Source organism: Salmo trutta, chromosome 40 (assembly GCF_901001165.1).
Source record: "Salmo trutta chromosome 40, fSalTru1.1, whole genome shotgun sequence".
Lineage (NCBI taxonomy): Eukaryota > Metazoa > Chordata > Actinopteri > Salmoniformes > Salmonidae > Salmo > Salmo trutta.
The window spans coordinates 3,630,647-3,655,395 of NC_042996.1; the positions used below are offsets into that span (position 1 = coordinate 3,630,647).

General features: G+C 45.6%; 1 protein-coding gene across 1 annotated transcript in view; it reads left to right on the plus strand.

Annotated features, from left to right (window-relative positions):
- exoc4 (exocyst complex component 4) overlaps positions 1-24,749 on the plus strand; it is a 283,169-nt gene that overhangs the window by 63,725 nt on the left and 194,695 nt on the right. Inside the window, 2 exon segments of the mRNA XM_029742408.1 lie at positions 6,627-6,772; positions 8,196-8,284. Of these exon segments, the coding sequence (XP_029598268.1) occupies positions 6,627-6,772; positions 8,196-8,284 (235 nt within the window).

The window sequence follows — 24,749 nt, forward strand, 5'->3', positions numbered from 1 at the left end:
TTCTCCTGGAATCCCTTTAATGGACTCCTCAGCCATCCCACCACAGGTGTTCTCCTGGAATCCCTTTAATGGACTCCTCAGCCATCCCACCACAGGTGTTCTCCTGGAACCCCTTTAATGGACTCCTCAGCCATCCCACCACAGGTGTACTCCTGGAACCTCTTCAGTGGGCTGTGTTGGTTAATTAGACTGATTCTTCAGGACTACTGTAATAGACCCAACAAAGCCCTGTGTATCCTGCTCATTAAGACACACACACTTCCTCTCCCAGCACAAAGGAAATGCAGGTTGGGAGGTTGGCTTCACTGCTGGTAATGAACGACAGTGGCACACGTCCGTAATGCCTTTTCTCCTGAGAGAACAGGCACTAACTGCAGCCCAGCGGGCTGATTTAGTTTTGGGACCAGACCCAAGTCACTCGAGTGTATAGAGGAACAATGGCTAATATAGTGGTTGTCTTTGTGTGGGGGAGCTGAAAATGGTGGCCAACACTCGGTTATCAAAGTGTGTGTGTGTCAAACACACACACTCACCATCCATGAACTCCGGGCTCAGTTTATTATCTGGTGTGAAGAGCGATTTGCAGTTTCTCAGCGGTTTTATTCGCTACCCATTTCCCAATGATCTTTCTTGGTACACGGCCATGAATATTGATTTGCTGTGTGTTAAAACGTCCCTCTCTTGAAGTGCGGCCTCACATCTCATCTCTCCTTCTTCAGAGTGGGGTGGCAGCTAGCCATGGGGGTTTCAAAGTGTTCGTCAGTCAGCCAGTCACCTCTGTGAAGGTCACAGTACAAGTCCCCAATGGTGACAATCTAATTTCTTTACTGCTGGCCCAATCTGGGGCCGTACCATGACGCCTGTTTGGTAGGGGTCAGTAGAGTCCGATAATGGACTCTGGTAGGGGTCCCACCCTCCAATAATGGAACACTGTCATGTGTCATCCATCGGGACTTCAGTCACTAGGCTACATGCTTGGCTTTGTTTGCTTGGCTACTTCAGTGGCTACTGTATGTCAGTGGCACAACTAGGATACATTAGTGCAATGCTAAATCTGAGGTAAATCTACATGAGGCGCTGCGTTTTTCTACTTGACCAGAGTCAGATGAACTTGTGGATACCATTTTTATGTCTCTGCGTGCAGTATGAAGGAAGTTAAAGGTAGTGTCACGAGCCAATGCTAAATAGCGTTAGCATGATGACTGGAAGCGCAGTGACTGGAAGACTTCCGGCTCTCTAGCTTATGCTACTATACCTGTAGACTTCCAGTTACTGGCTCATCAGTCAGTGGCTTAGCTTCATCAACAGCTTGGCTAATGGCTACATTAGAGAACAGTGTAGCCTTTATCACTCAACTCAAACATGAACCAGACTTAAAATCATTTTTTAATTTTTAATTTCTTTATAAATAATAATAATAATAATAATAAAGACAAACAGGAGAAGAAAAGATGAACAGCAAAACCAAATGAAATAGCAGCCGATACAATCTGTTCATAGCATCTCGTACAGAGAAGTGGTGTCATTGTGGACATCTTCATAGACTAGATATTCTTCATGAACCAGACTTTAAATCCATAGGATGTTATTAGCGTAATGTCGGAGGAGCATAAGATCCATAGCATTATGCCATTAGCATAGCATTCAAGCCATGAAACGCATTCATTATTTTGTTGTTTTCAGAAATGCTTTCAGGGGCATTAATTGCGTTCACAGTCATTACGGTTGTTTGATGTGGAGCAGAGACGTGCACTCTGCTCTGGTTTGCATTCATATGCAGCTCCGTGTGCATCGCTGTTTGTTTTGTTGGTGTAGTTAGCAAGGCTCTGCTTTGTCTCTGTTCCACCTTGTTGCTGTTGTCTTCGATGAGCGCTGGGCCTCTGGTCTGTGTGTGTGTATAGGCTACATATTGAGTATGCGTGTTTGTGAGAGTGTGTGCGTGCGTTCGTGTGTGTTTTGTGTGCGTAGGCCTATGTGTTTGGGAATGTGAGACTAGCAAGCTCTGGCCTCTGTTATAGCGTTAAGCTCAAGGTGCGACACGGGGCGCTCATGTTTTGTCAGCTGTGATAATTTTGTTTTTCATCTTCCCTTAGTCGCTTGTGACCAAGGTCCTCGCAACTCCTCCTCTCTTCCTTTCTGTTCCTCTCTCCCTTTTTCCCTCTGGTCTCTCCTCCTCTCCCTACCATTCTTCTCTCCTGTCCCTAGCATTCTCTCCTCTCCTGTCCCTAGCATTCTCTCCTCTCCTGTCCCTAGCATTCTCTCCTCTCCTGTCCCTAGCATTCTCTCCTCTCCCGTCCCTAGCATTCTCTCCTCTCCTGTCCCTAGCATTCTCTCCTCTCCTGTCCCTAGCATTCTCTCCTCTCCAGTCCCTAGCATTCTCTCCTCTCCAGTCCCTAGCATTCTCTCCTCTCCAGTCCCTAGCATTCTCTCCTCTCCCGTCCCTAGCATTCTCTCCTCTCCCGTCCCTAGCATTCTCTCCTCTCCCGTCCCTAGCATTCTCTCCTCTCCCGTCCCTAGCATTCTCTCCTCTCCCGTCCCTAGCATTCTCTCCTCTCCTCTCCCGAGCATTCTCTCCTCTCCTCTCCCGAGCATGCTCTCCTCTCCCTAGCATGCTCTCCTCTCCCTAGCATGCTCTCCTCTCCCTATCATGCTCTCCTCTCCGGAGCACTCTCTCCTCTGCTCTCCCGAGCACTCTCTCCTCTCCCTATCATTCTCTCCTCTCCGGAGCACTCTCTCCTCTGCTCTCCGGAGCACTCTCTCCTCTGCTCTCCCGAGCACTCTCTCCTCTGCTCTCCCGAGCACTCTCTCCTCTGCTCTCCCGAGCACTCTCTCCTCTCCCGATCACTCTCTCCTCTCCCTATCATTCTCTCCTCTCCCGAGCACTCTCTCCTCTCCTCTCCCGAGCACTCTCTCCTCTCCTCTCCCGAGCATTCTCTCCTCTCCTCTCCCGAGCATTCTCTCCTCTCCTCTCCCGAGCATTTTCTCCTCTGCTCTCCCGAGCTCTCTCTCCTCTGCTCTCCCGAGCTCTCTCTCCTCTGCTCTCCCGAGCACTCTCTCCTCTGCTCTCCCGAGCACTCTCTCCTCTCCTCTCCCGAGCATCCTCTCCTCTGCTCTCCCGAGCATTCTCTCCTCTCTCTCCAATCCTAATTTCCGTTTCTCTATTGAGAGCAGCAGCCAACCTTCCCATCCTTGTCTCTTTGCCTCTGTGTGAGGTCTGTTAGGGTAATGATGATGGTAATAAGACCTAATATGTTTGAGGAGAAAGGTTTTTGGAATGAGATGTTATTGTTGCTGGAATAAAGGTGATTTGAATCACGAGTGCCCCGTGTCGCACCTCAAGCCTAACGCCCAAACCACCTCTCTCCTACACACACACACACACACACACACACACACACACACACACACACCACAGTTACCATCAAACAATCAAAACTACCGCCCGTCTGGGCATTTATGCACGCACACATGCACGCATGCACACACACACTCGGGTTGGGGGTTTGAAATAATTTCACAATTTACATTTTTGTCGGATATCCGGCTATTCGAAATACATGTAATTTTTACTTACATTTTGGAGGGCCAGTGAAATGGGCGAGCAGATAGAGGGAGATAGAAAAAGTTGCAGTACCCAAGGCAACTCTGCTACAGCCAAGACCAGCTAACTTGTAGCAGCCAAGGTGTTATTTATCATCCCATGTAACAGTGCCTGTCTTGACTGGAGTAACCTGGAGAAGCTAGCTAGCCAGCTATCGCTAAACAGCCTACCTGTTGGTTGCTTTTTACTCCCTCTCATTTTGCTAACTTTTATTTCTGTAACTTTACAGAGTAAATTGAAAGCCTATCTATTTAGTGAAAATGTTGTTAAATATTGAGTATGATAGCATCACTTGTGCGTTGAGGTGTAGTTTCAGTGTAAAATATCCAAGTCATGGATGACCGACAGGCCACCTGTTGCCTAGGCAACAGAGACTTTAGCAGTGTTGGAGGGGTTTTCCAAGGCACCGTTGTAGGGGCTCAGCTGCCAGAAACTTACACAGCTAATCTTGACATATTTCTGTCAGTACTTTGCACAATTGACACAATTATTTCTGTCACAGTAACTCTTTATTGACATTTTCAATGGGCAAGTTCATCAGATGGAAGTAAATATTTTTAAACCCTCACAAAAGCCACCCACACACCCACCTACAGACTCAATGCAAGGATTAATATAATAATCCCCAGTCTTGCCACATAAATTGACGTTTCAGAGGCATTGTCAAGCACATATTTCTGATTTTACTGTTACTATTCTGATCCTCTGCTCTCCTCCATGTCCATTGTGCTTTGAGCCGGAGTTTGCAGTAGTCTGTCTGCAGTAGTCTGTCTGCAGTAGTCTGTCTGCAGTAGTCTGTCTGCAGTAGTCTGTCTGCAGTAGTCTGTCTGCAGTAGTCTGTCTGCAGTAGTCTGTCTGCAGTAGTCTGTCTGCAGTAGGCTGTCTGCAGTAGGCTGTCTGCAGTAGGCTGTCTGCAGTAGGCTGTCTGCAGTAGGCTGTCTGCAGTAGGCTGTCTGCAGTAGGCTGTCTGCAGTAGGCTGTCTGCAGTAGGCTGTCTGCAGTAGGCTGTCCGCAGTAGGCTGTCCGCAGTAGGCTGTCCGCAGTAGGCTGTCCGCAGTAGGCTGTTTGCAGTAGTCTTGTCTAAAGGAAGTCTGTCCTGTTCATACCCTCTCCCTCTGTCATCTGTCCTGTTCATACACTCTCCCTCTGTCATCTGTCCTGTTCATACCCTCTCCCTCTCTCATCTGTCCTGTTCATACCCTCTCCCTCTCTCATCTGTCCTGTTCATACCCTCTCTCATCTGTCCTGTTCATACCCTCTCTCATCTGTCCTGTTCATACCCTCTCTCATCTGTCCTGTTCATACCCTCTCCCTCTCTCATCTGTCCTGTTCATACCCTCACTCTGTCCTGTTCATACCCTCTCCCTCTCTCATCTGTCCTGTTCATACCCTCTCTCATCTGTCCTGTTCATACCCTCACTCTGTCCTGTTCATACCCTCTCTCATCTGTCCTGTTCATACCCTCTTTCATCTGTCCTGTTCATACCCTCTCTCATCTGTCCTGTTCATACCCTCTTTCATCTGTCCTGTTCATACCCTCTCTCATCTGTCTTGTTCATACCCTCTGTCCGTCTGCCCATCCGGCCGTCTGTCTGTCTGTACGTCCGTCTGTCCTATTGGTGTGGTTAATTGCTTCAAGTTTACTCCCCCTAATGCAATATATTAGGGTCGGAGCCCCTTCATCAGCCTAACGCCGGCATTTAATTAAGTCTCCCGGGTTAGGTAGTGGGCCACGCTCCATCAGCAGATCACATGGTCATTAGTAATTAATACGCTGACAGGATTAGCACTCTCTGCTAGGCTTGCACGGTGTCGCTAGAGGGCAGGGGTGGCAGGGGGGCCTGAGTGATGGCTTCCAGAGGGGGAGAGAAGGGAAAAAGTGGGTCTGTGTAGTGGGTCGGCGTGTGTGTTGTTGGGAGAGGGGCGGGTAGGTGTGTGTGTGTGTGTGTGTGTGTCTGTGTGTCCATGCCAGTTTGCTCACACTAGTGTGTGTGTGTGTCTGTGTGTCCATGCCAGTTTGCTCACACTAGTGTGTCTGTGTGTCCATGCCAGTTTGCTCACACTAGTGTGTGTGTGTCTGTGTGTCCATGCCAGTTTGCTCACACTAGTGTGTGTGTGTGTCTGTGTGTCCATGCCAGTTTGCTCACACTAGTGTGTGTGCTGAAGTCTTCCCTCCGTGGTGATGGGGGGTCTTTTCTCCAGCAGTAATGACATCATTACAGGTCGACTGTATTTCCATCTGCTCCACCATTACTCTCGCCCCACTTTGGGCCGCCCCGCCACGATGCTACGCGGGTCAGAATTACAACGACACGGGCTAAATGGCCCTGCTAAATGATGAAGCCATTAGGAATGGGAGGCTAATTCAGAACATATGTAGTCCCGGGGAGAGAGAGAGAGAGAGAGAGATGGGGAGATACTGGGGGAAGACAATGAGCAAAGTTAACTTCCTTACCCGACATCTTCAATATCGGTCACTCTGGGGTTGTTGTTAGATCTGTATAAGGTATTTATGATCGTTGATGAGACATGGATGGAGTGGGTTTTAAATATGCAGACGGACTTAGAAATGGGGGATGTGATATTTTGATGACTCGCCGGAACTCTTTCGTCGATTGCTGTATTAACCTCGATGACATAATCAGTTATAGATCATTGTTCTGCTGACAGCACAATTCCTTATGTTCAATGTATTATATGACATAAAGCTATGACATGCATGAACTGACATCATAATATGTATGTTAGTTGTGTGGTGTGGTGTTCTTGGAGGATTGTAGATTAGGCTAGATTGTCACCACTCACAATGATGACTGTTGCTCTATACTCCACTCCGTTGGATGAATCCTAACTTGGAAAACAAAGAACTTGAACCCTCTCTCAGTGAGTTGTCATTGATGACATGTAATATGTATTGTTTTACTTAACTTAGTGGAATGCGTTTATTGGAAGTCGCTCCCAGAGCGTCTGCTAAATCTAAGTAAGTACATAATTGCTAAATTACTAAAATGTCATTGTTCTCTAGGTTCTGTTGATGGACTACCTGGATGTGAAGAACACTAAAAGTGCTGCCGAGCCCTCTGCCCAGCTCACCTACGCCAGCACTGGCAGCGAGTTCGCAGCCTTCTTCGCCAAGAAGAAACCCCAACGTGCCAAGCAGTCCCTCTTCAAGTAAGACACAGACAGGCTAAAAAACTGGAGCATTGAGGGCCAGTTTTACCAGACCTAGATTAAGCCTACTCCTGTACTATAAAACATGCTTGATGGAGAATGTCCTTTTGAAAGTGCTTTTTAGTCAAGGAAAAGATGGCCCCTACACTTCAGAACCAGGTTAGTGTGCAGTAGGGATGTCTATAGTGTTAGTGTGCAGTAGGGATGTCTATAGTGTTAGTGTGCAGTAGGGATGTCTATAGTGTTAGTGTGCAGTAGGGATGTCTATAGTGTTAGTGTGCAGTAGGGATGTCTATAGTGTTAGTGTACAGTAGGGATGTCTATAGTGTTAGTGTACAGTAGGGATGTCTATAGTGTTAGTGTGCAGTAGGGATGTCTATAGTGTTAGTGTGCAGTAGGGATGTCTATAGTGTTAGTGTACAGTAGGGATGTCTATAGTGTTAGTGTGCAGTAGGGATGTCTATAGTGTTAGTGTGCAGTAGGGGTGTCTATATTGTTAGTGTGCAGTAGGGATGTCTATAGTGTTAGTGTGCAGTAGGGATGTCTATAGTGTTAGTGTACAGTAGGGATGTCTATAGTGTTAGTGTGCAGTAGGGATGTCTATAGTGTTAGTGTGCAGTAGGGATGTCTATAGTGTTAGTGTGCAGGAGGGGTGTCTATAGTGTTAGTGTGCAGGAGGGGTGTCTATAGTGTTAGTGTGCAGTAGGGATGTCTATAGTGTTAGTGTGCAGTAGGGGTGTCTATAGTGTTAGTGTGCAGTAGGGGTGTCTATAGTGTTAGTGTGCAGTAGGGATTTCTATAGTGTTAGTGTACAGTAGGGGTGTCTATAGTGTTAGTGTGCAGTAGGGGTGTCTATAGTGTTAGTGTGCTGATTCAGGCTGTTGCAGTGTCTAACTGGAACCACATGGCACATACAGACTTACAAAGCCATTTTACGTTACGTACCCCAACCACAAGGCAGACCTGTAGTAGTAGCTCCAGGGTTTAACTGCTGACCTCTGTAGTGTAAGGACTGGGTCTCTGAGTAGGAGTGACAGTAGTCTAGTTCCTGATCGGTTTGGCTGAGACGTGACAATGACCATAGGAGTTGGCAAGACAGCAGAAACAGATCTGGGACCAGGCTAGAGAGACACCCCAAACAGATCTGGGACCAGGCTAGAGAGACGGCCCAAACAGATCTGGGACCAGGCTAGAGAGACAGCCCAAACAGATCTGGGATCAGGCTAGAGTGACGGCACAAACACATCTGGGACCAGGCTAGAGTGACGGCACAAACACATCTGGGACCAGGCTAGAGTGACGGCACAAACACATCTGGGACCAGGCTAGAGTGACGGCACAAACACATCTGGGACCAGGCTAGAGTGACGGCACAAACACATCTGGGACCAGGCTAGAGTGAAAGTGTGTTTCTCTCTTCCAGGTTTGAGTCGTCGTCTCACGCCATCAGCATGAGTGCCTACCTGAGGGAACAGAGGAGAGAGCTGTACAGCAAGAGTGGAGAACTACAAGGTAAGGGAGGGCAGGAGGGAGGGAGGGGTGTGGAGAGGTACAGAGCTGGGAAGGGGTAGAACAAGGGAGGTGCCAAAACAAAGAGCACCCCGTTGCACCTCAAGCCCAACACTATAGTAGAGTCCTGCGCTAGACAGACAGACAGACAGACAGACAGACAGACAGACAGACAGACAGACAGACAGACAGACAGACAGACAGACAGACAGACAGACAGACAGACAGACAGACAGACAGACAGACAGACAGACAGACAGACAGACAGACAGACAGACAGACAGACAGACAGACAGACAGACAGACAGACAGACAGACAGACAGACAGACAGACAGCCAGCCAGCCAGCCAGCGGGAGATTGGAGAGTGAGTCCCTGGGGAGTCTCACTGTTCCACAGCTTTTCTTCTGTCTGGTTTCTCTCCCCTTGCTCCCTCGCTCTGCGATGACCTTGTGGTTTCAATCAGCGGCGCCTGACAGCACTGTTTGCCTGCTTGTTTCATCGTTTTTTTCAAACCCCGTTCCTCCGAGACATTGCCTGTGTGTAAAATGGAAGTGAGAGGCATGGTGGAAGAGAGAGAGAGGTCGTTGAAAGGAGGAGGGGTTTCGAGAGAGAGAATTATTTTCAGATCCTGCATAATCGGTCATATGTCACAATTTCCATGATTGCATTTCGAGCAAACTTTAAGGTGAGTCACAGCAATGCTAAGTGTCACCTGTTTAGCATTGAACAGGTGAAACATCTCAACGACCCTCCCTCGCAGGCCTCGAGGTATGATTTCATTTTTGATAGGAAACGCCAGTCAACGCTAACCTAGCATACAGGCTCCATACACAAAATGATCTCCCCGTTCGAAAATTCCAGATTAACATTTCCTTAAAAAAATGTGCTTCAAATAGCCACCAACTTTTGTCCTTACCCTCGGTAGCTCAGATGTGAAAAAGATAATAAAACAATATTTGAGATTTCTCTGCCTTTCATTTCTGCTTTCACAATGCTTAGCTCGGGTTCCGCAGACTGCTAGGGACCTGAATGGCAGAGAGAGATTCAAGGAATCAAATTATTTAGAAAAGTTAAATAAATCGACTTGGATGAAGGGAGCGGGGGTGAAAAGTCACTGTTATCATCACACCACTGTATGTAGAAGCCATTCAGTGATTTCTGAAGGAATACATTATAATTAGAAAAACATGTAGAGACTTTCAATCTCTTTTTTTTAAAATGAATCTGACTGTAGAACAGAGAGAGATTGAGAGATGTTGAGTTAGCCTGGCCAAGGGATTATCCAACACTTAAATAGTGCAGTCTTTTCTCTACTAGACATAAGATCTCACCTCGATATACAGTAATCCATTCACACAGTCAACCATCACCAGTACACTTTCTCTATTGGCTGATGCCAGTTTTATAGTGCAGCTGGCTCAGTTGGTTGGAGTGTGATATTTAGAGCTCCAATAATCAAATCTAACAAAATCTACACAGTTTATTAGGTACACCACCCCGTTCATGAAAATGGTTAGCTCCTACAGACACGTGGCCGTGGATTGCTACAGTTGAAGTCGGAAGTTTGCATACAGTTACACGGATCCCAAACCGGCTGTGCGCGTGCGCCATCGTGCATAAATGTATTTTGTCCCCCCACACCAAACGCGATCACGACACGCAGGTTAAAATATCGAAACAAACTCTGAACCAATTATATTAATTTGGGGACAGGTTGAAAAGCATTAAACATGTATGGCAATTTAGCTAGTTAGCTTGCACTTGCTAGCTAATTTGTCCTATTTAGCTAGCTTGCACTTGCTAGCTAATTTGTCCTGGGATATAAACATTGAGTTGTTATTTTACCTGAAATGCACAAGGTCCTCTACTGCACCAATTAATCCACACATAAAATGGTCAACTGAATCGTTTCTAGTCATCTCTCATCCTTCCAGGCTTTTTCTTCTCTTGACTTTATATTGCGATTGGCAACTTTCATAAACTAGGTGCATTACCGCCACTGACCTCGTTCGTCTTTAGTCACCCACATAGGTATAACCAATGAGGAGATGGCACGTGGGTACCTGCTTCTATAAACCAATGAGGAGATGGGAGAGGCAGGACTTGCAGCGCGATCTGCGTCAGAAATAGAACTGACTTCTATTTTAGCCCTTGGCAACGCAGACACTCGTTGGCGCACGCGAGCAGTGTGGGTTCAATAATTGAATAATATAGATTTCTAAATGTATTTTGCAATGCTCGCGCACGCGAGGCGAACGGTGTAGTCAGCCTGTTAGGTTGGAGTCATTTAAACTCGTTTTTCAACCACTTCATGAATTTCTAGTTAAAAACTATAGTTTTGGCAAGTTGGTTAGGACATCTACTTTGTGCATGACATGTAATTTTTCCAACAATTTTTTACAGACAGATTATTTAACTTATAATTCATGCTATCACAATTCCAGTGGGTCAGTAGTATACATACACTAAGTTGACTGTGCCTTTAAACAGCTTGGAAAATTCCAGAAAATTATGTCATGGCTTTAGAAGATTCGGATAGGCTAATTGACATCATTTGAGTCAATTGGAGGTGTACCTGTGGATGTAGTTCAAGGCCTACCTTCAAACTCAGTGCCTCTTTGCTTGGCATCATGGGAAAATCAAAAGAAATCAGCCAAGACCTCAGAAAATAAATTGTAGACCTCCACAAGTCTGGTTCATTCTTGGGCGCAATTTCCAAACACCTGAAGGTACCACATTCATCTGTACAAACAATAATACACAAGTATAAACATCATGGGACCACGCAGCTGTCATACCGCTCAGGAAGGAGACACGTTCTGTCTCCTAGAGATGAACGTAATTTGGTGTGAAAAGTGCAAATCAATCCCAGAACAACAGCAAAGAACCTTGTGAAGATACTGGAGGAAACGGGTAGAAAACTATCTATATCCACAATAAAACGAGTCCTATATCGACATAACCTGAAAGGCCGCTCAGCAAGGTAGAAGCCACTGCTCCAAAACCCCCATAAAAAAGCCAGACTACGGTTTGCAACTGCACATGTGGACAAAGATCGTGCTTTTTGGAGAAATGTCCTCTGGTCTGATAAAACAAAAATAGAACCTTTTGGCCATAATCACCATCGTTATGTTTGGAGGAAAAAGGGGGAGGCTTGCAAGCCGAAGAACACCATCCCAACCGTGAAGCACGGGGGTGGCAGCATCATGTTGTGGGAGTGCTTTGCTGCAGGAGGGACTGGTGCACTATACAAAATAGATGGCATCATGAGGATGGACAATTATGTGGATATATTGAAGCAACATCTCAAGACCTCAGTCAGGAAGTGAAAGCTTGGTCGCAAATGGGTCATCCAAATGGACAATGACCCCAAGCATACTTCCAAAGTTGTGGCAAAATGGCTTAAGGACAACAAAGTCAAGGTATTGGAGTGGCCATCACAAAGCCCTGACCTCAATCCCATAGAAAATGTGTGGGCAGAACTGAAAAAGCGTGTGTGAGCAAGGAGGCCTACAAACCTGACTTAGTTACACCAGCTCTGTCAGGAGGAATTGGCCAAAATTCACCGAACTTATTATGGGAAGCTTGCGTAGGGCTACCCGAAATGTTTGACCCCAGTTAAGCAATTTAAAGGCAATGCTACCAAATACTAATTGAGTGTATATAAACTTCTGACCCACTGGGAATGTGATGAAAGAAATAAAAGCTGAAATAAATCATTCTCTCTACTATTATTCTGACTTAAAATAAATTGGTGATCCTAACTGACGTAAAACAGGGGATTTTTACTAGGATTAAATGTCAGGAATGGTCAAAAACTGAGTTTAAATGTATTTGGCTAAGGTGTATGTTAACTTCCGACTTCAACTGTGTATAAAGCAGGCAGACAGGCATCGAGGCATTCAGTTACTGTACGATTGAACGTTAGAATGGGCAAAACGAGTGACCTAAGCGACTTAGAGCGCGGTATGATCGTCGATGCGGCTGGCATCCTGGACTTTTCACACACGACAGTGTCTAGGGTTTACTGAGAGTGGTGTGACCAAACAAAAATCATCTAGTCAGCCGCAGTCCTGTGGGCAAAAACAGTTCATTGATGAGAGGTGGAAGGAGAATGGCAAGTTTCACTCAAGCAAACAGGCAAATAACGACACATAACAAAAGGGGTGTGCAGAATAGCATCTTGTCGGTCCTTGTCACGGATGGGCTATTTGCAGCAGACGACCACACCAGGTTCCAGTCACATTAGCTAAGAACAAGAAGAAGCGGCTCCAGTGGGCACGCCATCACCAACACTGGACAATTGAGGAGTGGCAAAACATCGCCTGGTCCGACAAGTCCTGTTGTGTCATGCTGATGGCAGAGTCAGGATTTGGCGTAAGCAGCATCGCCCCATCCTGCCTAGTGTCAACGGTGCAATCTAATGTAATTAAAGGGCACTGTGTTTCCCATGATAAATAAGGGCTGTACTTCTCTCCAGTGACAGGAGTGTAGTACTACTAGCTGTGTTTCCCATGATAAATAAGGGCTGTACTTCTCTGCAGTGACAGGAGTGTAGTACTACTAGCTGTGTTTCCCATGATAAATAAGGGCTGTACTTCTCTGCAGTGACAGGAGTGTAGTACTACTAGCTGTGTTTCCCATGATAAATAAGGGCTGTACTTCTCTGCAGTGACAGGAGTGTAGTACTACTAGCTGTGTTTCCCATGATAAATAAGGGCTGTACTCCTCTGCAGTGACAGGAGTGTAGTACTACTAGCTGTGTTTCCCATGATAAATAAGGGCTGTACTTCTCTGCAGTGACAGGAGTGTAGTACTACTAGCTGTGTTTCCCATGATAAATAAGGGCTGTACTCCTCTGCAGTGACAGGAGTGTAGTACTACTAGCTGTGTTTCCCATGATAAATAAGGGCTGTACTCCTCTGCAGTGACAGGAGTGTAGTACTACTAGCTGTGTTTCCCATGATAAATAAGGGCTGTACTCCTCTGCAGTGACAGGAGTGTAGTACTACTAGCTGTGGATGGTGGACTGTTTGTTCTTTGTCTCTTTACCTGAGGGAGATGGTACATTCTGTTACATATCCTTAACAAACGGTATCTCTCAGGGGGTTCGTGTGTGCGTGTATGTGTGTGTGAATGGGGCCCTTCCGTCTCCCTCATTACAAACACACGCCCAGAGCTTAGGAAGCTTAATTACATCGTCTCTCCAGTGAAGCACACCGCGTATGCTTCCATTAATCCACAGCTTCATCTAAAGGCTTCATTATAGCTACATATGGACCCACAGCTGGGTGGGTGAGTGGGTGTGGGTTTGTATAGATGGATATAGGTGTGTGTGTGTGTGTGTGTGTGTGTGTGTGTGTGTGTGTGTGTGTGTGTGTGTGTGTGTGTGTGTGTGTGTGTGTGTGTGTGTGTGTGTGTGTGTGTGTGTGTGTGTTTCTCTCACACACACAGAGGGAAGGCAGGAGACATGTCCCTGTATGTTTAATCTCCCTCAAGCTAGCTCTTTGAACAGAGAGGCTCTCTCTTTCTGGTCTAGAATCATAATATAGAGAGGCTCTCTCTTTCTCGTCTAGAATCATAATATAGAGAGGCTCTCTCTTTCTAGTCTAGAATCATAATATAGAGAGGCTCTCTCTTTCTAGTCTAGAATCATAGTACAGAGACCTTTTCCTTCCATTCCATCCACTCCTGACTCCATGAATAAATGATGGAAACAGGGAAACCACTTCCAAGGTATAGATTTGTTATCATAGCCCTGAATGCAGGCAATTGCTATATCCTTTCCTGTTCTCCTCCAAAGTGCCGGTTGGGAGAGAGTGAGCGGGGTGTTCATCATTGCCATTTCCAAGATATTTCTCAATAACCACGTTTTTTTTTTAGACTATACCTTTTTGAGTTGTTTTTGTTAGCGCAGCAACAGAACAGAGCTGTATTACCTTATCCCAGGGCAGGCAGTGTTGAAATGACAACTACACCATGATCTAAACACAAAGGTTTGTCTATCAGCCTCCGCTCCTGCCCCGTATGACCTCCCCTCCCACCCAGACACGGTCATAATAGACCCGCAACTCTGTGTCAGGCGTTTCTATCCCCCATCTGCCATATTTCCCTTTTTGAATTTCAAAATGGCTTGTTGTCAAACAAAATACTTGACTCTCCGCAGTAGTCCACCTTTTCTTTCTCCCTTAATTCCTATTGTGTGTGTCCTTCTACAGTATGTCTGCCTGCATGTGTGTATCTGTCTATCTAGAGGAGAAAAGGCAATCTGTGTATTAGTGGTCTTGTGTCTGCGTAATAGCGTGCTACCCTGGGGACGAGGAGTGGAGAGGCACACAGTGACTGACTGCTTCGAGGAAGCAGGACCTGTGTTTCCTGTCAAACTGATTTGTGCCACACAATGGGGAGGGAGAGAGGTGCAAATGGAAACACTGACTGAAAGAGGGGAAGTAGCGAGAGAGAGGTGTGTGTGTGTGTGTGTGTGTGTGTGTGTGTGTGTGTGTGTGTGTGTGTGTGTGTGTGTGTGTGTGTGTGTGGGGGTGGGGGGGTGTTTGCACTAATGCATTTGTGTGTGTTACTATGTATGCATGTCTGCCTGTGTATCTGTGTACTGCATAAGCTCCATGCAGCTGCACCGATTGATGCTCCTGTGTCTCTCTTATGTCAGGCCTGTCGGGTCGAGGGGTGAGGAAGAGGGCGGTGGCAGACAATGAGGAGTAGCCCCATTCTGACTGTTCTGTAATGGTCCATAGCAAAGAACACCTCTCATCTTAGTCTGATAATATCTCTCCAACAGCTTCTAGAGAACCAATACCTTATAGCTCAATCACACACAGGCTTGAAACATTTTGTGAACTTTCAAATACGTTTCCTTGTTTTCTAGAAATCCCAGTTGGAGGATTTCCGGAATCAGGAGGGAATAAGCAGGAAATCCAGAATCCTCCAATCAGGATTTCGGGATAATACATCCTCTTCATACCCTCATGTTCCCAGATCACAAATGAAAAGGTGATAATCCCCTCAATCTAGCTGTTATATTTTAATATAAAGATCACTCGTCTACTCTGTGCTCCTCCAGTGCCCTGTGTTCAAGGGGAACCACGCCATTGACTCTGATTTGAGCGATCAATTCTTGACTTCCGCCGACCTTCCAATTATGATTTATCGTATTCATAAATGGAACCTGAAATGGAATTGAACTTCCCCGGGAGAAAAGTCAATAATTATTAGAGGATTAAATTGAGGGAAGGTGTTAGGTACATGCTCACCCTCTCTCTCGTTCAGTCTGCTGATCTCTCTCTCTCTCTCGTTAATTCTTCTTTCTCTTCATTTGACCTTACTAAGGCATTGATTGATCCACATGGTCTGAATGTACGATAGCGTGGCTCTGTCCTTCGTGATTGTGTGCCTGACTAATTATCTAAGGACAGACGGGAGGGTGTTGCACGGTATACCTAAACTTCTGTACTTGTTCGATACTAGAACATGAAAAAAGTTTTGGTGCTGTCAAATGTGTCTCACGTCTTCTGCTGATTGAGAGAGGATCAAGTCTATGAGCCCAGCAGATGTCTCCTTATAGCTCTAGAGTACCGTGCCTGTCAAGTCTGTCTATCAGCTGATGTCTCCTTATAGCTCTAGAGCACCGTGCCTGTCAAGTCTGTCTATCAGCTGATGTCTCCTTATAGCTCTAGAGTACCGTGCCTGTCAAGTCTGTCTATCAGCCCAGCAGATGTCTCCTTATAACTCTAGAGTACCGTGCCTGTCAAGTCTGTCTATCAGCCCAGCAGATGTCTCCTTATAGCTCTAGAGTACCGTGCCTGTCAAGTCTGTCTATCAGCCCAGCAGATGTCTCCTTATAGCTCTAGAGTACCGTGCCTGTCAAGTCTGTCTATCAGCAGATGTCTCCTTATAGCTCTAGAGTACCGTGCCTGTCAAGTCTGTCTATCAGCCCAGCAGATGTCTCCTTATAGCTCTAGAGCACCGTGCCTGTCAAGTCCGTCTGTCAGCAGATGTCTCCTTATAGCTCTAGAGTACCGTGCCTGTCAAGTCTGTCTATCAGCAGATGTCTCCTTATAGCTCTAGAGTACCGTGCCTGTCAAGTCTGTCTATCAGCAGATGTCTCCTTATAGCTCTAGAGTACCGTGCCTGTCAAGTCTGTCTATCAGCTGATGTCTCCTTATAGCTCTAGAGTACTGTGCCTGTCAAGTCTGTCTATCAGCCCAGCAGATGTCTCCTTATAGCTCTAGAGCACCGTGCCTGTCAAGTCTGTCTATCAGCCCAGCAGATGTCTCCTTATAGCTCTAGAGCACCGTGCCTGTCAAGTCTGTCTATAAGCTCATGTCTCCTTATAGCTCTAGAGCACCGTGCCTGTCAAGTCCGTCTGTCAGCAGATGTCTCCTTATAGCTCTAGAGTACCGTGCCTGTCAAGTCTGTCTATCAGCCCAGCAGATGTCTCCTTATAGCTCTAGAGTACCGTGCCTGTCAAGTCCGTCTGCCAGCAGATGTCTCCTTATAACTCTAGAGCACCGTGCCTGTCAAGTCTGTCTATCAGCCCAGTAGATGTCTCCTTATAGCTCTAGAGTACCGTGCCTGTCAAGTCTGTCTATCAGCCCAGCAGATGTCTCCTTATAGCTCTAGAGTACCGTGCCTGTCAAGTCTATCAGCCCAGCAGATGTCTCCTTATAGCTCTAGAGCACCGTGCCTGTCAAGTCTGTCTATCAGCTGATGTCTCCTTATAGCTCTAGAGTACCGTGCCTGTCAAGTCTGTCTATCAGCAAATGTCTCCTTATAGCTCTAGAGCACCGTGCCTGTCAAGTCTGTCTATCAGCCCAGCAGATGTCTCCTTATAGTTCTAGAGTACCGTACCTGTCAAGTCTGTCTATCAGCTGATGTCTCCTTATAGCTCTAGAGCACCGTGCCTGTCAAGTCTGTCTATCAGCTGATGTCTCCTTATAGCTCTAGAGTACCGTGCCTGTCAAGTCTGTCTATCAGCCCAGCAGATGTCTCCTTATAGCTCTAGAGTACCGTGCCTGTCAAGTCTGTCTATCAGCAGATGTCTCCTTATAGCTCTAGAGTACCGTGCCTGTCAAGTCTGTCTATCAGCCCAGCAGATGTCTCCTTATAGCTCTAGAGCACCGTGCCTGTCAAGTCCGTCTGTCAGCAGATGTCTCCTTATAGCTCTAGAGTACCGTGCCTGTCAAGTCTGTCTATCAGCAGATGTCTCCTTATAGCTCTAGAGTACCGTGCCTGTCAAGTCTGTCTATCAGCTGATGTCTCCTTATAGCTCTAGAGTACTGTGCCTGTCAAGTCTGTCTATCAGCCCAGCAGATGTCTCCTTATAGCTCTAGAGCACCGTGCCTGTCAAGTCTGTCTATCAGCCCAGCAGATGTCTCCTTATAGCTCTAGAGCACCGTGCCTGTCAAGTCTGTCTATAAGCTCATGTCTCCTTATAGCTCTAGAGCACCGTGCCTGTCAAGTCCGTCTGTCAGCAGATGTCTCCTTATAGCTCTAGAGTACCGTGCCTGTCAAGTCTGTCTATCAGCCCAGCAGATGTCTCCTTATAGCTCTAGAGTACCGTGCCTGTCAAGTCTGTCTATAAGCTGATGTCTCCTTATAGCTCTAGAGCACCGTGCCTGTCAAGTCTGTCTATCAGCTGATGTCTCCTTATAGTTCTAGAGTACCGTGCCTGTCAAGTCTGTCTATCAGCTGATGTCTCCTTATAGCTCTAGAGTACCGTTCCTGTCAAGTCTGTCTATCAGCTGATGTCTCCTTATAGCTCTAGAGCACCGTGCCTGTCAAGTCTGTCTATCAGCTGATGTCTCCTTATAGCTCTAGAGCACCGTGCCTGTCAAGTCTGTCTATCAGCCCAGCAGATGTCTCCTTATAGCTCTAGAGTACCGTGCCTGTCAAGTCTATCAGCCCAGCAGATTTCTCCTTATAGCTCTAGAGCACCGTGCCTGTCAAGTCTGTCTATCAGCTGATGTCTCCTTATAGCTCTAGAGTACCGTGCCTGTCAAGTCTGTCTATCAGCAAATGTCTCCTTATAGCTCTAGAGCACCGTGCCTGTCAAGTCTGTCTATCAGCCCAGCAGATGTCTCCTTATAGTTCTAGAGTACCGTACCTGTCAAGTCTGTCTATCAGCCCAGCTGATGTCTCCTTATAGTTCTAGAGCACCGTGCCTGTCAAGTCTGTCTATCAGCTGATGTCTCCTTATAGCTCTAGAGCACCGTGCCTGTCAAGTCTGTCTATCAGCTGATGTCTCCTTATAGTTCTAGAGTACCGTGCCTGTCAAGTCTGTCTATCAGCTGATGTCTCCTTATAGTTCTAGAGTACCGTGCCTGTCAAGTCTGTCTATCAGCCCAGCTGATGTCTCCTTATAGCTCTAGAGTACCGTGCCTGTCAAGTCTGTCTATCAGCTGATGGCTCCTTATAGCTCTAGAGTACCGTGCCTGTCAAGTGTGTCTATAAGCTGATGTCTCCTTATAGTTCTAGAGTACCGTGCCTGTCAAGTCTGTCTATCAGCTGATGTCTCCTTGTAGTTCTAGAGGACATAAGGTGCTCTGATTGACATTAAAAAAACATAGACGTTGCCAAAAATTGTGTTCATTGACTTCTTCTCCCTCACCTCAATCATGTCTCTCTCACGGTGTGTGAATGATTTTATAAAATAAGAGATTTATTCTTCTATGCAAATGTTGTTGGTCAGCACAATAAAACAAGTCCCAAATGGAAAGGAAGTAGATTGTTTTTCCTCTGCAGCCCGATGAAATCAGCCAAAACAAGCTCAATAACTCAATGCATGCTCACACTCCTATTGAATATACCTTCACCTGTATTGTGAACAGGCCTAGACTACATCTTGATTTACCCAGATGATCAATAGAGATTTACCATTCAAATAAATTATTACCATTATGTTGTTATGTAAAAAGGAATTGATTGAATGATTGATTAATTAATGCATACATGGCTGTCTTAGAAAAATGTAATGATAATGAACTCAAAATATCTGTCTGGATCAAGTGCCTTTCTTTGGCTAATATGCCATCTTTTTTTTGCCGTGGAATCGTTTTGGTATCGCGTATCGTGACAACACTAGTGTCTGTCTGTACAACACTAGTGTCTGTCTGCGTCTTTCTGCCTGTGTATTCACACTTATTTTGTGTACTTTGCACACGCCAATGGCTGTGTGTCTCCTAGACTAGACCTCCCTTCCTATAATAACAATGAATCACCTGCTACTGAAGTCGAGCCACACAGCCCGTGTTTGGACTATCACAGCCCGTGTTTGGACTATCACAGCCCGTGTTTGGACTATCACAGCCCGTGTTTGGACTGTCACAGCCCGTGTTTGGACTGTCACAGCCCGTGTTTGGACTGTCACAGGCCGTGTTTGGACTGTCACAGGCCGTGTTTGGACTGTCACAGCCAGTCGGCAGTCAGGCCGGTCTCTGAAAGGCCACAGAGATCCATGTTGTTGTGTCAAATTATTTCAAAGGACCCCACTAAAATGGCCATTTCTAAACAGTTTGTGTTACGGTATTTGTTTTTTAAAGAGCTAAAGAGATGCTGTACAATGCTTTATGTGACAGAGAAATCCTCAGATACAGAGAGTAGTACTCAGTTAAACACAAGATGTACATTTATGGTTGATATTGCTTGTGCAGCTTTCAGTTTGGAGCCTTGGGTATGTTATAACAGGCAGTTAATTGCTGGAAATGATAAGAGTGTCTGATTAGCAGTGTGGCTGTCCATATCTATTCATTTCAACACTGCTACTCTGAAACAATTTGGAAATCCGAGCTCTGATCAGTGATCCCGACTTAATGGTATAGTTTATAAAATACTTCACCTCACAGTGAGAGATTTTTAGATTTTGTCAATGGTTCAAATGTAGTGTAGATACCAGATTAATTGCGTTTATAAACCAAGTAGTTTGGCTCCTGGATGCTGATTGGCTGAAAGCTGTGGTATATCAGACCGTATTCCACAGGTACGACCAAAAAATACTTTTTACTGTTTGTATTAAGTTGGTAACCAGTTTATAATAACAATAAGGCACCTCGGGGTTTGTGGTATACAGTGGGGCAAAAAAGTATTTAGTCAGCCACCAATTGTGCAAGTTCTCCCACTTAAAAAGATGAGTCATGTCATTTTCACCATAGGTACATGTCAACTATGACAGACAAAAATCCAGAAAATCACATTGTAGGATTTTTTATGAATTTATTTGCAAATTATGGTGGAAAATAAGTATTTGGTCACCTACAAACAAGCAAGATTTCTGGCTCTCACAGACCTGTAACTTCTTCTTTAAGAGGCTCCTCTGTCCTCCACTCGTTACCTGTATTAATGGCACCTGTTTGAACTTGTTATCAGTATAAAAGACACCTGTCCACAACCTCAAACAGTCACACTCCAAACTCCACTATGGCCAAGACCAAAGAGCTGTCAAAGGACACCAGAAACAAAATTGTAGACCTGCACCAGGCTGGGAAGACTGAATCTGCAATAGGTAAGCAGCTTGGTTTGAAGAAATCAACTGTGGGAGCAATTATTAGGAAATGGAAGACATACAAGACTACTGATAATCTCCCTCGATCTGGGGCTCCACGCAAGATCTCACCCCGTGGGGTCAAAATGATCACAAGAACGGTGAGCAAAAATCCCAGAACCACACGGGGGGACCTAGTGAATGACCTGCAGAGAGCTGGGACCAAAGTAACAAAGCCTACCATCAATAACACACTACGCCGCCAGGGACTCAAATCCTGCAGCGCCAGACGTGTCCCCCTGCTTAAGCCAGTACATGTCCAGGCCCGTCTGAAGTTTGCTAGAGAGCATTTGGATGATCCAGAAGAGGATTGGGAGAATGTCATATGGTCAGATGAAACCAAAATATAACTTTTTGGTAAAAACTCAACTCGTCGTGTTTGGAGGACAAAGAATGCTGAGTTGCATCCAAAGAACACCATACCTACTGTGAAGCATGGGGGTGGAAACATCATGCTTTGGGGCTGTTTTTCTGCAAAGGGACCAGGGCGACTGATCCGTGTAAAGGAAAGAATGAATGGGGCCATGTATCGTGGGATTTTGAGTGAAAACCTCCTTCCATCAGCAATGGCATTGAAGATGAAACGTGGCTGGGTCTTTCAGCATCACAATGATCCCAAACACACCGCCCGGGCAACGAAGGAGTGGCTTCGTAAGAAGCATTTCAAGGTCCTGGAGTGGCCTAGCCAGTCTCCAGATCTCAACTCCATAGAAAGTCTTTGGAGGGAGTTGAAAGTCCGTGTTGCCCAGCGACAGCCCCAAAACATCACTGCTCTAGAGGAGATCTGCATGGAGGAATGGGCCAAAATACCAGCAACAGTGTGTGAAAACCTTGTGAAGACTTACAGAAAATGTTTGACCTGTGTCATTGCCAACAAAGGGTATATAACAAAGTATTGAGATAAACTTTTGTTATTGACCAAATACTTATTTTCCACCATAATTTGTAAATAAATTCATTAAAAATCCTAAAATGTGATTTTCTGGATTTTTTTTCCTCATTTTGTCTGTCATAGTTGAAGTGTACCAATGATGAAAATTACAGGCCTCTCTCATCTTTTTAAGTGGGAGAACTTGCACAATTGGTGGCTGACTAAATACTTTTTTGCCCCACTGTATGTCCATGGGCTGTATCCAGGCTCTCCGCGTTGTGTTGTGCTTAAGAACAGCCCTTAGCTGTGGTATACTGCCGATATACCACACCTCCTTGCACATTATTGCTTAGACTACAGTTGACAAAATAGTAATTAGAAATATCAAACTAATATCAAACTAGGGACTAAAACAAACATACAAAACTAGACCATAAAACAGCTTTGTCAAACTAATTTGAGCCTCATTCCTCTGTGATTTTTCATCAGTACACACCCCCCTGCCCGACTCACACACAAACATCCATCCGTTTACATTCAGCGGACCAATGACCTCCTCCGCAGAGCTTCCATTTGGAGAGAAACATGTGAAATTGAATTACGCTGCTGTTTCCCCACTCCTCCAACTCATTTAGACACTCTGTGTTCCTCACATTCCCCCTCTCCAAATTAAATCACTGCAAAACAGAAAGCATCTGAATAGTGCATAGATACTTTAGTTAAGAGCTTGCTATCCACTCAATTGACAAAATTGCTTACTTTTCCCCTTAGCCTGGTCCCAGATCTGTTTTTGCTGAATAGCCAACTCCTGTGAATGTTTAGCATAACAATGACCATAGGAATTGGAGATACAGCACAAACAGATCTGGGAGCAGGCTACTTGATGCCCAGTGTAGACCACTGACTTGATAGAAGATGGTCCGTATAGACCCATTAACAGCTTGTTCTCAAAAGACACATTGCTTTATGCCATGTAATGCACTAATATGTCACCGTTCACTAATCAGTCACCAGTACTCAGCTGTATGAGTTATATGACTAGTTAAGTAGTTTCTCTACAGGGGCTGATTGAACCATAGTTGAGGGAGGGAGAGGGTTCCTCATTATTCAATATGTCCGACAACATCAGCAGTTTGAACTGCAGAGTATTTTGACGGTAGGTTTTTGTAGCACAGTTATCCGTAGTGAGGCATTAGCCTATGAAGCCATGATCCATTGTGGACTGAAAAGGATCATGTGGAAGGTATTAGAACAATGTGATAATACAAGATGGAGGGGTGCAATCCTGGTTTGATGTGTTGTATGACATGTCATATATTAGTTCACAGGTATGGTGTAGGGTTCACGCTCCAGTCCCTGATACTGAAATACACGTCTTGGAGTAAATGGCACGTTTTCCCTTCACCTTTTCATTCGCCCTTTGAATTGCTACACCACCTCGGTGGTATCGTTGTTTTGAAAGATGAAATGGAAGGTTCTTTTGATACTTGGGCGGCTATTACAGTAGAAAGGTTGCATTTTTTTTATTAATCTTTTTAAACTGAACGTAGAGCACAACATAAAGCTATAGAGAAACACACACACACTGCATTCCACTTCCCCCTAACCTCCAGTCATAATACCTGTATTTGGAGCGCTTCATGTTCTATTGACTCAGCCATGATTCCTGTGGGCAGATGATAATGGTTAAAACAACATTAGTCTTTGATTGCCTCTCCCCAGTCTCCTCACCCTCTGGGCTCTGGGAGATCAAATCTCTCTTCAGTCTCCTCACCCTCTGGGCTCTTGGAGATCAAATCTCTCTCCAGTCTCCCCACCCTCTGGGCTCTGGGAGATCAAATATCTCTCCAGTCTCCCCACCCTCTGGGCTCTGGGAGATCAAATATCTCTCCAGTCTCCCCACCCTCTGGGCACTGGGAGATCAAATCTCTCTCCAGTCTCCCCACCCTCTGGGCACTGGGAGATCAAATCTCTCTCCAGTCTCTCCACCCTCTGGGCACTGGGAGATCAAATCTCTCTCCAGCCTCCCCACCCTCTGGGCTCTGGGAGATCAAATCTCTCTCCAGTCTCCCCACCCTCTGGGCTCTGGGAGATCAAATCTCTCTCCAGTCTCCCCACCCTCTGGGCTCTGGGAGATCAAGCCCAGTGGAGGCTGTAGGATCTCATCAGTGGGAGGTGATTGAATTAGTACAGTGTTGAAATGAGATTGGGAGCTCGTGATTTGCCGGGAAATGCACTGCGCTTGTTGTAATAATAACATCAGTGTTCCCCTCTCCTCTGAAACGGGGCTTCAGCAGGCTGCTTGGGAGATGATGGGTCGTTTAGATGCTGGTGGACAGACACTGATTAGCTTGTGGATGTTTTGAGGAAGTTAGTGCTGAAGAATTTGAAAAATATAAGATTGTTACAGTTATACTGTATAAGAGACTGTACTAATTCATAATTGAGTCAGGCATCAGAACGTTCATAGCGTCAGGCATCAGAATGTTCATAGCGTCAGGCATCAGAATGTTCATAGCGTCAGGCATCAGAATGTTCATAGCGTCAGGCATCAGAATGTTCATAGCGTCAGGCATCAGAACGTTCATAGCGTCAGGCATCAGAACGTTCATAGCGTCAGGCATCAGAACGTTCATAGCGTCAGGCATCAGAACGTTCGTAACTATGAAATGACACGATGTGACATCCATGAATAGGGTTGTAGATATAGAGTATGATCTAGATAGTGGATGAATAGGGTTGTTGATATAGAGTATGATCTAGATAGTGGATGAATAGGGTTGTAGATATAGTGGATGATCTAGATAGTGGATGAATAGGGTTGTTGATATAGAGTATGATCTAGATAGTGGATGAATAGGGTTGTAGATATAGTGGATGATCTAGATAGTGGATGAATAGGGTTGTAGATATAGTGGATGGTCTAGATAGTGGATGAATAGGGTTGTAGATATAGTGGATGATCTAGATAGTGGATGAATAGGGTTGTAGATATAGTGGATGGTCTAGATATAGTGGATGAATAGGGTTGTAGATATAGTG